This window comes from Aythya ferina, assembly GCF_964211825.1.
Source record: "Aythya ferina genome assembly, chromosome: 30".
NCBI classification, from domain to species: domain Eukaryota; kingdom Metazoa; phylum Chordata; class Aves; order Anseriformes; family Anatidae; genus Aythya; species Aythya ferina.
Genome location: NC_140327.1, coordinates 2,304,414 through 2,319,569, shown reverse-complemented (window position 1 = coordinate 2,319,569; position 15,156 = coordinate 2,304,414). Strand labels below are relative to the sequence as shown.

The 15,156-nt window shown below is 60.4% G+C and overlaps 2 protein-coding genes across 2 annotated transcripts in view; both read right to left on the bottom strand.

Moving 5' to 3' along the window:
• Nucleotides 1-1,614: 1,614 nt before the first annotated feature.
• Nucleotides 1,615-3,560, bottom strand: IER3 (immediate early response 3; the record flags this gene model as incomplete). The annotated part of the gene is made up of 2 exons (XM_084501310.1): nucleotides 1,615-2,452; nucleotides 3,384-3,560. 2 exons carry the CDS (start codon nucleotides 3,558-3,560, stop codon nucleotides 2,081-2,083), a joined length of 549 nt encoding a protein of 182 aa, XP_084357436.1. The 3' UTR covers nucleotides 1,615-2,080.
• A 2,209-nt stretch (nucleotides 3,561-5,769) lies between these two features.
• Nucleotides 5,770-15,156, bottom strand: part of DDR1 (discoidin domain receptor tyrosine kinase 1) — a 21,952-nt gene continuing 12,565 nt past the window's right edge. Inside the window, 4 exon segments of the mRNA XM_084501272.1 lie at nucleotides 5,770-6,703; nucleotides 7,707-7,850; nucleotides 10,210-10,444; nucleotides 14,753-14,920. Coding sequence (XP_084357398.1) covers nucleotides 6,566-6,703; nucleotides 7,707-7,850; nucleotides 10,210-10,444; nucleotides 14,753-14,920 — 685 coding nt within the window. The 3' untranslated portion in view covers nucleotides 5,770-6,565.

Here is a 15,156-nt window from a genome sequence, read left to right as displayed (position 1 = left end):
CCGTCATCTTCATCCTCACCATCATCATCTTCATCACCTTCACCGTCATCATCCTCACCGTCATCACCATGAACCTCACCGTCATCATCTTCATCATCGTCAGCCCCAACCGTCATCTTCATCCTCACCGTCATCACCATCATCATCCTCACCGCCATATCGGCATCTTCATCCCCTTCATCATCATCATCACGCCCTCCATCCCCATCTTCATCCTCGCCATCATCATGCTCATCGCCCTGATCCTCACCGTCATCTTCATCACAATCAGCCCCAACCATCATCATCATCCTCACCATCATCTTCATCACCTCCATCGCTATCAACACTCCCATCCTCATCATCCTCATCCCCATCATCTTCCTCACCCCAATCCCCATCTTCATCACCCTCCTCCTCATCCTCACCACCACCGTGACCCTCACCGCTGTTATCAGCTCCTTCATCCCCACCATCATCATCCTCACCTGCACCTCCAGCCCCCGATCTTCATCCCCATCATCATCCTCACCTCCAGAGCCATCGCCATCATCATCTTCATCCCCATCATCTTCATCACCATCCCCATCTTCACCGTCATCTTCATCACCATCATCTTCATCCTCATCATCTTCATCCCCATTTTCACCACCATCATCATCTTCATCCCCACCCTCACCATCCTCATCCTCCCCACCCACCTACCAGCCCCCCTCCCCTCCCGTTGCCCCTTTTTTGGGTAAAAACCAGCCAAAACGCACATTTCCAGCAGGACTCGGGCTGTTCCCACCCTGGGGCACCTCTTGGGGTCCCCCTTTTTTGGGGTCCCCCCCATTTTATGGGGCCGTCCCCTATTTTGGGGCCACCCCGCTCCCTTTTTTGACCCGTTTCCCCCCCGTTTTTCCTCCTCCTGTGGATTTACCAAATCTCCCAGGACTGTCCCCAAAGGGCGGCGCTCGGGAACGTTCAAAAACTGAAGCAGAAAAAGGGCTTTTTTCGGGTTTTTCCCCCTTTTTCTGCCCCAACGTGGATTTCTTTTAGGGGGTGGGTGGGGGGTGGCAGGCCCGTCTGCTATCAGCAGACGATAATTGCAATTTTGGGTTATTTTATACCGTTTTTTTGTGTCTTGTTCATGAAGTTTTGGCCCTTCCGCGGCCACGCAGCGATGCTCCCGCTGGATTTGGGGGAAAAAAGCCCAGATTCGGGCCATCTGCACAAGAAACCAGCACTGAAAATCACGTTTTGGACTCGATTTGTTACCTTGTGCGGAGCCGCAGTGCTGGGTTTGCCCAATCCCCCGCTTTCTACACCCAAAACGGGAGCAAACCGGGCTGATTTCAGCCCCTTTTTTTAAAAAAAATGATAGAATTTGCCTTTTTTTGGTGTTATTTTCTGGTGTGACTTTGACTTTGTATCCCGGGTCGGTTCAATAAACGGCCGACTCGCGATGAAAAGTGGTGCTTTCTACCCAAAACAGTGTTTTCTACCCAAAATGGTGCTTTTTACCCCAAACGGTGCTTTCTTTTCGGGTCTTCTGCCCCCCCAAATTGGGAATTTGGGGCAGAAATCGTGAAATTTCTCTTTTTTTGGGGGTTGTGGGGTGACGCAAAGCTCGAATGACGACACAGCAGCGACTCGTGTTAAATAAGTTATTGTATAAACAACCCCGAAATCACGTTAAATAACCCCGAATTAAATAGCCTTAAATAATCCACAATTAAATAATTCCCCCCAATTAAATAACGGAGAAATAAATACAATAAATAAATAGTGGGAGGGGGGAGGGGAAGCGAGGCTGGGTGAGGGGCACCCTCACGGCCCCGAGGGTGAGGTAGGGGCACCCATGGGTGCTGAGCACCCCCCCCGAAGGGGTGCTGGGTACCATCACAGCCCTGATATTGTAGTGTCCGGCCCCAAAACGTCACTGGGGTGCTGGGTGCCGCCCCGAGGGCGAGGCGGGGGGCACCCATGGGTGCTGGGCGTCGCTCCCATTAGTCCAACGGGACCAGGCACGGCGGCGGGGTGCCGGGTGCCACCCCGGGGTGCTGGTGACGTCTTGTAGGGTCACCCCAAAAGGTGAGGAGGGTCCCGGGTGGCCCCCTCAGCGGGCAGCGCCCTCGGCCGTGCCGTTGTGGGGGTGCAGGGTGGGTGACAGCAGCAGCAGCCGCGGGCAGGAGGCACCCATGGGTGCCCCCGCGTGCGTCCTTACGAGGGTCCCGTTGGGTGGGCACGTTGTCACCGCCGTCCTGGGCAGCTCACGGGTCACAGAGGGGGTGTTCAAGGTCACGTCGGGTGTCACCGGGGGGGTCACGGCCGTGTCGGGTGTCACCGGGGGGGTCACGGCCGCGTCGGGTGCCACCGTGGGTGCTGCGTCCCCCGGCGCGCTGTAGACCTGGGCGCCCACCACGGCCAGCAGCAGGATCAGCAGGCGCTTGGCCGCGCACGGTTCCTCCGTTGGGGGCGGCCTTCGCACCTAAAAGAGGTAAAAAAAATGAAAAATTGGGTTAGAAAATCATTTTTCGGGGAAAAAAAGGCATTATTTGGTGAAGTTCCAACCCCCGGTTACAACCCTGTAGAGATCGCATTGGGGAACCCATCCAAGAGGAAACCCGGGTGGACCCTGCTTAGCTTCCAAAACGATCTGGGGGTAATAACCCCTAATTAAGCCCAATTAATTGCCCCCGGGGGAGGAATGCTGCCCTGAGGGGGCAATAATTAACTCCTATGCCCTCCCCGCCCATGGATTAGATTTTTTTGGGAAAAAAAAACGTAGTTTTGGGAAAAATCCCCCTCCTGGTTACAGCCCCATAGAACTCGTGTTAGGGAACCCATCCAAGAGGAAACCCGGGAGGACCCTGCTTAGCTTCCAAGACGGTCCGGGGGTAATAACCCCTAATTAATTGCAATTAATTGCCTTGGGGGGCAATAATTAACCCCTACACCCCCCCCCTGCATATGGGTTATAAATTTGGGGGGAAAAAAAAACATGATTTGGGGAAAAATCCCCCTCCTGGTAACAACCCCATAGAGCTCGCGTGAGGGAACCCATCCAAGAGGAAACCGAGCCGGACCCTGCTTAGCTTCCAAAACGATCCTGGGGTAATAACCCCTAATTAAGTGCAATTAATTGCCCCGGGGGGGGAATGCTGCCCCGGGGGGGGGCAATAATCAACCCCTTGACCCCCCCCACCCCTGCCTTCCCCCCCCCCGGGGCTCCACGCGGGGCTGAGTCACCCGGACCGTGACTCACCCCCCTCCCCCCCCCGGAAATGAGCCGCTTCCTGCCCCCCCCCCCCCCCAGGCCAAATTTGGTGTCCCGGGGGTATAAAGGGGGGGAGGGGGCGAGGCCTGGTGCCCCCCCCAGCCCCCCAAAACCCCCCTCAAAGCCAGGCCGAGGTACTCACGGCGGGCGGGTAGAGGACGCGGCGGTGCCGGCGGCGGGGCCGGGGGGCTCCGCTGGGCCCGGCGGGGGGCTCGAAGGTGAAATAACGGGGGGGGGTCGGCGCCAACCCCCCCGGACCCCCCCAGACCCCGCTGGGGAACGGAGCCGCCGCTGGAGCCGCCGCCGTCGCCGCCGTCATGGCACAAAATGGCGGCCGCCGGCCCCCGGCGCCGCTTTTATAGCGGCCGGCGAGGCCACGCCCCCCGCGCCGGCTCCTATTGGGTGAGGGGAGAGGAGGGGGGCGTGGCCTCCGGGGAGGGAGGTGAAGGGGCGGGGTGGTGGGCGTGGTTAAGGGGATTGGGGGTGTGGTTAAGGGGATTGGGGGCGTGGCCTGGCGGGGAATTCCCCGCCCGTACGGGGAGGGGAGGGGGGGAAAGGGGGGGCTATAGGGGGGCTATAGGGGGGCTATAGGGGCTCTATTGGGGCTATAGGGGGTATGGGGGGTATATAGGGGGCTATAGGGGGTCTATATAAGGTCTATAGGGTGCAGGGGGACTATATAGGGGGCTATAGGGGGGTGTATGGGGGGCTATAGGGGGTGTATGGAGGGCTATAGGGTCTATATAGGGTTTATATAGGGTCTATGGGGGGCATGGGGGCTATATAAGGGGCCACAGGGGGCGTATGGGGGGCTATAGGGGCTATATAGGGGGCTATAGGGGGCGTATGGGGGGCTATAGGGGGTGTATGGGGTCTATATAGGGTCTATAGGGCGCATGGGGGCTATATAGGGGGCTATAGGGGGCGTATGGGGGGCTATAGGGGGTGTATGGGGTCTATATAGAGTCTATAGGGCGCATGGGGGCTATATAGGGGGCTATAGGGGGTGTATGGGGGGGTATATGGGGGTTATAGGGTCTATATAGGGTCTATATAAGGTCTATAGGGGACATGGGGGCTATATAGAGGGCTATAGGGGGTGCATGGGGGGCTATAGGGGGTGCGTGGGGGGCTATAGGGGGGGTATGAAGGGCTCTGGGGCTATAGGGGCTGCACGGGGGGCTATAGGGGGCGGCTATAGGGAGCTCGGGGCTGCGCGGGGGGGGGCTATAGGGGAATATATAGGGGTCGGGGGGGGTATAGGGGCTATATGGTGTGCATAGGGGTTGTAGGGGAATATATAGGGGCCGGGGGGGGGTATAGGGGCACGTATAGGGGCTATAGGGGCACATATAGGGGCCGTGAGGGGGGGTATAGGGGCTATAGGGGCACGTATAGGGGCCATATAGGGCAGGGGGGGCTGCCCGGGGGGGGCTATAGGGGCGCAGACCCCCCCCCATCCCCCTCCCCTATAGCCCCCATACGACCCCCCCGGCTTCCTGTCCCCCCCCCCCCCCGTGTGACGTCACGGCCGGGATTTCCCCGCGTTGCGCAATGGGGGGGGGGGAGGGGGGCGCGTTCCCGAGCCCTGAGTCACGCGGGGGGGGGGCGGGGGGGGCGCGCGACAGGGGACAAATTGCCCCAAAGGGACCCAAATAGCCCTGAAATGACCCTAAATGGCCCCAGGGGACCCCAAATGATCCCAAAGGGGCCCCAAAAGGACCCAAATGTCCCCAAAGGGACCCCAAAGGGCCCAAAAATGATCCCAAAGGGCCCCAAAATAACCCCAAAGGGACCCAAAGGGACCCAAATAGCCCCAAAAGGACCACAAAGGGACCCCAAAGGGACCCAAATTGCCCCAAATGACCCCAAAATAACTCCAAAGGGGCCCCAAAAGGACCCAAATGTCCCCAAAGGGACACCAAAATGACCTCAAAGGGCCCCAAAATGATCCCACAGGCACCCAAAATGGCCCCAAATGGATCCAAATGGCCCCAAAGGGACCCAAATAACCCCCAAATGGCCCCAGGGAACCCTAAATGGCCCCAAAATGGCCCCAAAGGGACCCAAATGGCCCCAAATGTCCCCAAAATGTCCCCAAAGGGCCCCAAAAGGACCCAAACGTCCCCAAAGGGACCCCAAAATAACCCCAAAATGTCCCCAAAATGTCCCCAAGGGACACCAAATGTCCCCAAATGTCCCCAAGAGACCCCAAGTGCCCCCAAATGTCCCCAAACGACCCCAAATGACCCCAAACGACCCCAAGAGACCCCAAATGTCCCCAGGTGCCCCCAAACGACCCCAAATGACCCAAAATGTCCCCAAACGACCCCAAATGTCCCCAAATTTCCCCCGAGGAGGCAGAGAGCGGCAGCCCCGATCCCGCCGTGTATTCGCGTCCGAATCTCCGCGGGGCGGCCGATAATTACAGCAATAATAATTAACGAGGCTGGGGGGGGTGGGTTAATTAACGCCCCCCGGGCCCCCCTGGTCCCGTGGGGAGGGGAGGAGGAGGAGGAGGAGGAGGAGGAGGGAGGAAGAGGATGGTGATGAAGGCCGAGGAGGAGGAGGAAGGAGGCTGAGGGGAGGATGAAGGGCAAGGAGGAAGAGGAGGAGGAGGAGGATGAAGGAGGATGAAGGGCAAGGAGGATGAAGGCTGGAGGAAGAGGATGGTGATGAAGGATGAGGAGGAGGAGGAGGAAGGAGGCCGAGGGGAGGATGAAGGACAAGGAGGAGGAGGAGGAGGAGGAAGGAGGAGGCTGAAACACGAGGGGATGAAGATGGGGATGAAGGACACTGGCAGGGGGGAGGCTGGAGGATGGGAGGAAGGAGGGAGGAAGAGGAGGCTGGGGGAGGAAGAAGAGGCTGGGGAAGGAGGCTAAGTGAGGAAGAGGAGGAAGAGGAGGCTGAGGAAGGAGGCCAGGGGAGGAAGAGGAGGAAGAGGAGGCTGATGGAGGAGGCCAGGGGAGGAAGAGGAGGCTGAGGAAGGAGGCCAGGCGAGGAAGAAGAGGCTGAGGGAGGAGGCCAGGTGAGGAAGAGGAGGAAGAGGAGGCTGTGGGAGGAAGATGAGCAAGGAAGAGGAGGCTGAGGAAGGAGGCCAGGTGAGGAAGAGGAGGCTGTGGGAGGAAGAAGAAGCAGACAGAGGAAGAGGAGGCTGAAGGAGGAGGCCAAAACTGGAAGACGAGGCCGAGGAAGATGAGGCCAGGCGAGGCCGAGGAGGCCGCAGGAGGAAGAGGAGGGCGATGGAGGCCGCGGGAGGAAGGCCGGGAAGACCCGGGGGAGACCCGGGGGGTCTTGGGGGGTCTCGGGGGGTCTCGGGGGGGCTCAGGCGAGGCCGGCGTGGTGGCGGAGGAGGCGGTGGAGGAGGCCGAAGGACGGGCGGTCGGCGGCGTCGCGGGCCCAGCAGCGCAGCATCACCCCGTGCAGCGCCGGGGGGCAGCCGGGGGGCCGGGGCAGGTACTCCTGGGGGTCACCGGGGGGTCAAAGGTCACCGGGAGGGGGTCAAAGGTCGTCAGGGAGGGGTTAAAGGTCACTGGGAGGGGTTAAAGGTCGTCAGGGAGGGGTCAAAGGTCATCTGGGAGGGGTCAAAGGTCATCAGGGAGGGGTCAAAGGTCGTCAGGGAGGGGTCAAAGGTCACCGGGAGGGGTTAAAGGTCATCAGGGAGGGGTCAAAGGTCATTGGGAGGGGTCAAAGGTCATCAGGGAGGGGTCAAAGGTCATCAGGGAGGGGTAAAAGGTCACCGGGAGGGGTCAAAGGTCGTCAGGGAGGGGTCAAAGGTCATCAGGGAGGGGTCAAAGGTCATCAGGGGTCATTAGGGGTCATCAGGGGTTAGGGGTCACCAAGGGTTAGGGGGGGTGAGGGGGCACCGGGAGGCATGGGGAGGCTGGGAGGGGTGTTATTGGGGATGCCCAGTACATCCCAGTTGCTTCCCAGTCCATCCCAGTAGCCCTTTGTTCCCCCCAGTGTCCTCCCAGTACTTCCCAGTAGCTCCCAGTGCCTCCCAGTATGCCCCAGTTGCTTCCCAGTCCCTCCCAGTTGCTTCCTGGTCCCTCCCAGTAACCCTTCGCTCCCCCCAGTGTCCTCCCAGTGACCCCCAGTATCTTCCCAGTCCCCTCCAGTCCCTTCCCAGTCCCTTCCCAGTGCCTCCCAGCATCTCCCATCATCCTCCCAGTCCCTCCCAATGCCCTCCAGCCCCCTCCCAGTGCCTCCCAGTCCCTCCCAATGCCCTCCAGCCCCCTCCCAGTGCCTCCCAGTCCCTCCCAGCCCCTCCCAGTCCCCTCCCAGCCCCCTCCCAGTGCCTCCCAGTCCCTCCCAGTCCCTCCCAGTCCCCTCTATCCTCCTCCCAGTCCCTCCCAGCCCCCTCCCAGTGCCCTCTATCCTCCTCCCAGCCCCTCCCAGTCCCCTCCCAGTCCCCTCCCAGTCCCTCCCAGTGCCTCCCAGTGCCTCCCAGTGCCCCCACCTGGCGGCCCTGTGCTCGGAAGTGGTGGCCGGCGTTGGCGATGACCTGCTCGTCGCTCAGGGCCCCGTAGGGCTGCTCCCGGCACCGCGTCAGCACCTCCCACAGCGTCACCCCAAAAGCCCAGGCGTCGCTGGCCGGGGTGAAAGTCCCCTAAAATAGGGGAAAAAAGGAAAAAAGGGAAAAAAGGGGAAAAAGGAAAAAAAAAGGGAAAAAAAGGAAAAAAAAAAAAAAAAGGGAAAAAGGGAAATTAAATGAAAAAAAAGGGAAAAATGGGAAAAAAAAGGGAAAAAGAGGGAAAAAAGGGGAAAAAAAGGAAAAAAGGGAAAAAAGAGAATAAAGAAAAAAAAAGGAAAAAAGGGAAAAAAAGGAAAAAAAGGAAAAAAATGAAAAAAGGGGAAAAAAGGAATAAAAAGGGAAAAGGGAAAAAGGAAAAAATGGGGAGAAAAGGAAAAAAAGGGAAAAAAAGGGAAAAAAAAGGGGAAAGAGGGAAAAGAGGGAAAAAAGGGAAAAAAAAGGAAAAAAATGGAAAAAAGGAAAAAAAGGAAAAAAAAAGGAAAAAAAGAGAAAAAAAGGAAAAAAAGGGAAAAAAAAGGAAAAAAAAGGAAAAAAAAAGGAAAAAAGAGAAAAAAAGGAAAAAAAGGGAAAAAAAGGGAAAAAAATGAAAAAAAAAGAAAAAAGGGAAAAAAAAGGAATAAAAAGAGAAAAAGGGAAAAAAGGGGAAAGAAGGGAAAAAAGGAAAAAAAGGGAAAAAAGGAAAAAAAAGGAAAAAAGGGAAAAAAGGGGAATAAAAGGAAAAAAAGGGAAAAATGGGAAAAAAAAGGGAAAAAAGGGGAAAAAGGGGAAAAAGGGAAAAAGGAAATAAAAGGAAAAAAAGGGGAAAAAAGGGAAAAAAGGGGGAAAGAAGGAAAAAAGGGAAAAAAAAGGGAAAAAAAAAGGAAAAAAGGGGAAAAAAAAGGGAAAAAAGGAAAGAAAAGAAAAAAAAGGGAAAAAAAGGAAAAAAAAAGGAAAAAAGAGAAAAAAAGGAAAAAAAAGGGAAAAAAGGGAAAAAAGAAAAAAAGCTCCCCATCAGGATGCACTCCCAGACCCCCATTATCTGTCCCCAAAACCCCCTTAACTCCCCCCAAAGTGACCCAAACCCCCATTTTCTTCCCCCAAACCCCATTAACCCTTTCCCTCCCGGTGCCCCCCTCACCCCCAGACCCCATTAACCCCATTAACCCCTTCCCTCCCGGCTCACCATGAGGATGCACTCCCAGACCCCAAACCCCGTTAACCCTTTATCTCCTGGTGCCCCCCTCACCCCCAAACCCCCATTATCTGTCCCCAAACCCCCATTATCTACCCCAAAACCCCCTTAACTCCCCCCAAAGTTACCCAAACCCCCCTTATCTTCCCCCAAACCCCATTAACCCCTTCCCTCCCGGCTCACCATCAGGATGCACTCCCAGACCCCGTTAACCCTTTATGTCCCGGTGCCCCCCACCCCATCAGGTTGCACTCCCAGACCCCATTACCTCCCCCAAACCCCATTAACCCTTTATGTCCCGGAGCCCCCCTCCCCATGAGGCTGCCCTCCCACACCCCATTAACCCCTTCCCTCCTGGCTCACCATCAGGATGCACTCCCAGACCCCATTACCTCCCCCAGACCCCATTAACCCCATTAACCCCATTAACCCCTTGTTGCCCCCCCCCACCACGAGGATGCACTCCCAGACCCCATTAACCCTATTAACCCCATTAACCCCATTAACCCTTTATCTCCCGGTGCCCCCCTCACCATGAGGATGCACTCCCAGACCCCAAACCCCATTAACCCTTTATCTCCCAGTGTCCCCCTCACCCCTAGACTTTATTACCTCCCCCAGACCCCATTAACCCCATTAACCCCTTGTTGCCCCCCTCACTCCCCATCAGGATGCCCTCCCAGACCCCATTAACCCCATTAACCCTTTATCTCCCGGTGCCCCCCTCACCATGAGGATGCCCTCCCAGCCCCCAAACCCCATTAACCCTTTATGTCCCGGTGCCCTCCTCCCCATCAGGATGCCCTCCCAGACCCCATTAACCCCTTCCCTCCCGGCTCACCATCAGGATGCACCCCCAGACCCCATTACCTCCCCCCAAACCCCCTTAACTCCCCCCAGAGTGACCCAAACCCCCATTTTCTTCCCCCAAACCCCATTAACCCTTTATGTCCCGGTGCCCCCCTCCCCATGAGGCTGCCCTCCCAGACCCCATTAACCCCTTCCTTCCTGGCTCACCATCAGGATGCACTCCCAGACCCCGTTAACCCTTTATGTCCCGGTGCCCCCCACCCCATCAGGATGCACTCCCAGACCCCATTACCTCCCCCAAACCCCATTAACCCTTTATGTCCCGGAGCCCCCCTCCCCATGAGGCTGCCCTCCCAGACCCCATTAACCCCTTCCCTCCCGGCTCACCATCAGGATGCCCTCCCAGACCCCAAACCCCATTAACCCTTTATGTCCCGGTGCCCCCCCCCTCACCATCAGGATGCACTCCCAGGCCATCCAGCGGATGGGCAGCAGGGCCCGGCCTCGCACCCGGTAGTAGTCGGCGGCGTAGAGGTGGCGGCTCATCCCGAAATCCGCCACCTTCACCCGGAAGCCGTCGCCCACCAGGCAGTTGCGGGTGGCCAGGTCCCGGTGCACGAAGTTCAGCCCCGCCAGGAAGCGCATCCCCGAGGCGATCTGCGCCCCCACGTGCAGCAGGGTGCCCAGCCTGGGGGTGGGCGTGGTCAGGAGGGGGCGTGGTCAAAGGTGGGAGGGGCCAAAGGGGGCGTGGTCCAAGGGTGGGGTCAATAGGGGGCGTGGGAAGGGAGGGAGGGGGTCAGGGAGGGAGAGGGTCAGGGAGAAGTGTAGTCAAAGGGGGCGTGGTCACGTGTGGGTGTGGTCATAAGGGGCGTGGTCAGAGAGTGGGCGTGGTCTCATAGGGGCGTGGTCTCATAGGGGCGTGGTCAGCCCCCCCAGGAAGCGCATCCCCGAGGCGATCTGCGCCCCCACGTGCAGCAGGGTGCCCAGCCTGGGGGTGGGCGTGGTCAGGAGGGGGCGTGGTCAGAGTGGGCGTGGTCAGAAAGGGGCGTGGTCGGAGGTGGGAGGAGCTAAAGGGGGTGTGGTCCAAAGGTGGGGTCATTTGGGGGCGTGGGAACGGAGGGAGAGGGGCAGGGAGGGATGTAGGTGAAGGGGGCGTGGTCATTTAGGGGCGTGGTCGGAAGTGGGAGGGGCCAAAGGGGGCGTGGTCCAAGGGTGGGGTCGATTGGGGGCGTGGGAAGGGAGGGAGGGGGTCAGGGAGAGGTGTAGTTGGAGGGGGCGTGGTCAATTGGGGGGCGTGGTCAAAGTGGGCGTGGTCAGAAAGGGGCGTGGTCAGAAAGGGGCGTGGTCTCATAGGGGCGTGGTCTCATAGGGGCGTGGTCAGCCCCCCCAGGAAGCGCATCCCCGAGACGATCTGCGCCCCCACGTGCAGCAGGGTGCCCAGCCTGGGGGTGGGCGTGGTCAGGAGGGGGCGTGGTCAAAGGTGGGAGGGGCTAAAGGGGGCGTGGTCCAAGGGTGGGGTCAATAGGGGTCATGGGAAGGGGTCAGGGAGAGGTGGAGGTGGAGGGGGCGTGGTCAATTGGGGGGTGTGGTCAAAGTGGGTGTGGTCATAAGGGGCGTGGTTAAAGGTGGGAGGGGATAAAGGGGGCGTGGTCTCATAGGGGCGTGGTCATATAGGGTGTGGTCAGCCCCCCCAGGAAGCACATCCCCGAGGCGATCTGCGCCCCCACGTGCAGCAGGGTGCCCAGCCTGGGGGTGGGCGTGGCCAGAAAGGGGCGGGGTCAGAGTGGGCGTGGTCGGAAAGGGGCGTGGTCGGAGGTGGGAGGGGCTAAAGGGGGTGTGGTCCAAGGGTGGGGTCATTTGGGGGCGTGGGAACGGAGGGAGAGGGGCAGGGAGGGATGTAGGTGAAGGGGGCGTGGTCATTTAGGGGCGTGGTCGGAAGTGGGAGGGGCTAAAGGGGGCGTGGTCCAAGGGTGGGGTCGATTGGGGGCGTGGGAACGGAGGGAGGGGGTCAGGGAGAGGTGTAGATGGAAGGGGCGTGGTCAATTGGGGGCGTGGTTAGAGGTGGGAGGGACTAAAGGGGGCGTGGTCAGAGGTGGGAGGGGCTAAAAGGGGGCGTGGTCCAAGGGTGGGGTCGATTGGGGGCGTGGGAAGGGAGGGAGGGGGTCAGGGAGAGGTGTAGTTGGAGGGGGCGTGGTCAACTGGGGGGTGTGGTCAAAGTGGGCGTGGTCATAAAGGGGCGTGGTCAGATAGTGGGCGTGGTCTCGTAGGGGCGTGGTCTCATAGGGGCGTGGTCAGCCCCCCCAGGAAGCGCATCCCCGAGGCGATCTGCGCCCCCACGTGCAGCAGGGTGCCCAGCCTGGGGGTGGGCGTGGCCAGAAAGGGGCGTGGTCAAAGGTGGGAGGGGCCAAAGGGGGCGTGGTCCAAGGGTGGGGTCATTTGGGGGCGTGGGAACGGAGGGAGGGGGTCAGGGAGAGGTGGAGGTGGAGGGGGCGTGGTCAATTGGGGGTGTGGTCAAAGTGGGCGTGGTCAGAAAGGGGCGTGGTCAGATAGTGGGCGTGGTCTCGTAGGGGCGTGGTCTCATAGGGGCGTGGTCAGCCCCCCCAGGAAGCGCATCCCCGAGGCGATCTGCGCCCCCACGTGCAGCAGGGTGCCCAGCCTGGGGGTGGGCGTGGTCAGGAGGGGGCGTGGTCAAAGGTGGGAGGGGCTAAAGGGGGCGTGGTCCAAGGGTGGGGTCAATAGGGGTCATGGGAAGGGGTCAGGGAGAGGTGGAGGTGGAGGGGGCGTGGTCAATTGGGGGGTGTGGTCAAAGTGGGTGTGGTCATAAGGGGCGTGGTTAAAGGTGGGAGGGGATAAAGGGGGCGTGATCTCATAGGGGCGTGGTCATATAGGGTGTGGTCAGCCCCCCCCAGGAAGCGCATCCCCGAGGCGATCTGCGCCCCCACGTGCAGCAGGGTGCCCAGCCTGGGGGTGGGCGTGGTCAGGAGGGGGCGTGGTCAGAGTGGGCGTGGTCAGAAAGGGGCGTGGTCGGAGGTGGGAGGAGCTAAAGGGGGTGTGGTCCAAGGGTGGGGTCATTTGGGGGCGTGGGAACGGAGGGAGAGGGGCAGGGAGGGATGTAGGTGAAGGGGGCGTGGTCATTTAGGGGCGTGGTCGGAAGTGGGAGGGGCCAAAGGGGGCGTGGTCCAAGGGTGGGGTCGATTGGGGGCGTGGGAACGGAGGGAGGGGGTCAGGGAGAGGTGTAGATGGAAGGGGCGTGGTCAATTGGGGGCGTGGTTAGAGGTGGGAGGGACTAAAGGGGGCGTGGTCAGAGGTGGGAGGGGCTAAAAGGGGGCGTGGTCCAAGGGTGGGGTCGATTGGGGGCGTGGGAAGGGAGGGAGGGGGTCAGGGAGAGGTGTAGTTGGAGGGGGCGTGGTCAACTGGGGGGTGTGGTCAAAGTGGGCGTGGTCATAAAGGGGCGTGGTCAGATAGTGGGCGTGGTCTCGTAGGGGCGTGGTCTCATAGGGGCGTGGTCAGCCCCCCCAGGAAGCGCATCCCCGAGGCGATCTGCGCCCCCACGTGCAGCAGGGTGCCCAGCCTGGGGTGGGCGTGGCCAGAAAGGGGCGTGGTCAAAGGTGGGAGGGGCCAAAGGGGGCGTGGTCCAAGGGTGGGGTCATTTGGGGGCGTGGGAACGGAGGGAGGGGGTCAGGGAGAGGTGGAGGTGGAGGGGGCGTGGTCAATTGGGGGTGTGGTCAAAGTGGGCGTGGTCAGAAAGGGGCGTGGTCAGATAGTGGGCGTGGTCTCGTAGGGGCGTGGTCTCATAGGGGCGTGGTCAGCCCCCCCAGGAAGCGCATCCCCGAGGCGATCTGCGCCCCCACGTGCAGCAGGGTGCCCAGCCTGGGGGTGGGCGTGGTCAGGAGGGGGCGTGGTCAAAGGTGGGAGGGGCTAAAGGGGGCGTGGTCCAAGGGTGGGGTCAATAGGGGTCATGGGAAGGGGTCAGGGAGAGGTGGAGGTGGAGGGGGCGTGGTCAATTGGGGGGTGTGGTCAAAGTGGGTGTGGTCATAAGGGGGCGTGGTTAAAGGTGGGAGGGGATAAAGGGGGCGTGATCTCATAGGGGCGTGGTCATATAGGGTGTGGTCAGCCCCCCCCAGGAAGCGCATCCCCGAGGCGATCTGCGCCCCCACGTGCAGCAGGGTGCCCAGCCTGGGGGTGGGCGTGGTCAGGAGGGGGCGTGGTCAGAGTGGGCGTGGTCAGAAAGGGGCGTGGTCGGAGGTGGGAGGAGCTAAAGGGGGTGTGGTCCAAGGGTGGGGTCATTTGGGGGCGTGGGAACGGAGGGAGAGGGGCAGGGAGGGATGTAGGTGAAGGGGGCGTGGTCATTTAGGGGCGTGGTCGGAAGTGGGAGGGGCCAAAGGGGGCGTGGTCCAAGGGTGGGGTCGATTGGGGGCGTGGGAACGGAGGGAGGGGGTCAGGGAGAGGTGTAGGTGGAGGGGGCGTGGTCAGTTGTGGGCGTGGTCAGTTGTGGGCATGGACAGAGGTGGGAGGGGCTAAAGGGGGCGTGGTCGAAGGGGTGGGGTCGAAATGCAAATGGGGTGGAGCCAAGGGGTTGGGTGTAAAGGAAAGGGGAGGGGCTAAAGAAAAGGGGAGGGGCTTAAGGGAAGGGGAGGGGCTAAAGGAGAAGGGGAGGCACTAAAGAAAAGGGGAGGGGCTAAAGGAAAGGGGTGGGACTAGAGAAAAGGGGAGGGGCTTATGTGAATGGGAGGGGCTTAAGCGAAGGGGAGGGGCTAAAGGGAAGGGGCTAAAGGAAAAGGGGAGGGGCTAATACGAAGTGGGAGGGGCTAAAGAGAAGGGGCGGGGCTGGCTTTAAAGGGGCCGCACCATGGGGGGGGGCAGGACCTGCGGGGGGGGGGGGGCGTCTTTTAGGGGGCGTGTCTTTTAGGGGCGTGTCCCTTGGGGGCGTGTCTTTTGGGGGGCGTGTCCGGGAGGAAGGGGGCGTGGTCTGTGGGGGAAGGGGGCGTGTCCGTACCCGAGGGCGGGGCCGCAGGGCCCCCCCAGGAAGCGGTGCAGGTCGCCGTGCTCCATGTACTCGGTGATGATGCAGAGCGGCCCCCCCCCCGCGCACACCCCCAGCAGCCGCACGATGTTGGGGTCCCGCAGGCGCCCCAGGGTGCGCGCCTCCTGCAGGAAGTCCCGCCTGGAGACCCCCCCCCCACAGACACGGACACACAGGGGGTGGGGGGGTCAGAACCCCGTGACCGCATGGACCCCCCCACTGCACCCCCCGTTACCCCCCCATTGCCCCCCATTGCCCCCCATTGCCCCAAATACCCCCCATTGCCCCCCCATTACCACCATTGCCCCCCCATTTTACCCCATTCCCCCCAGTATCCCCCATTCCCCCTCCATGAACCCCCCATTGCTTCCCCTTAC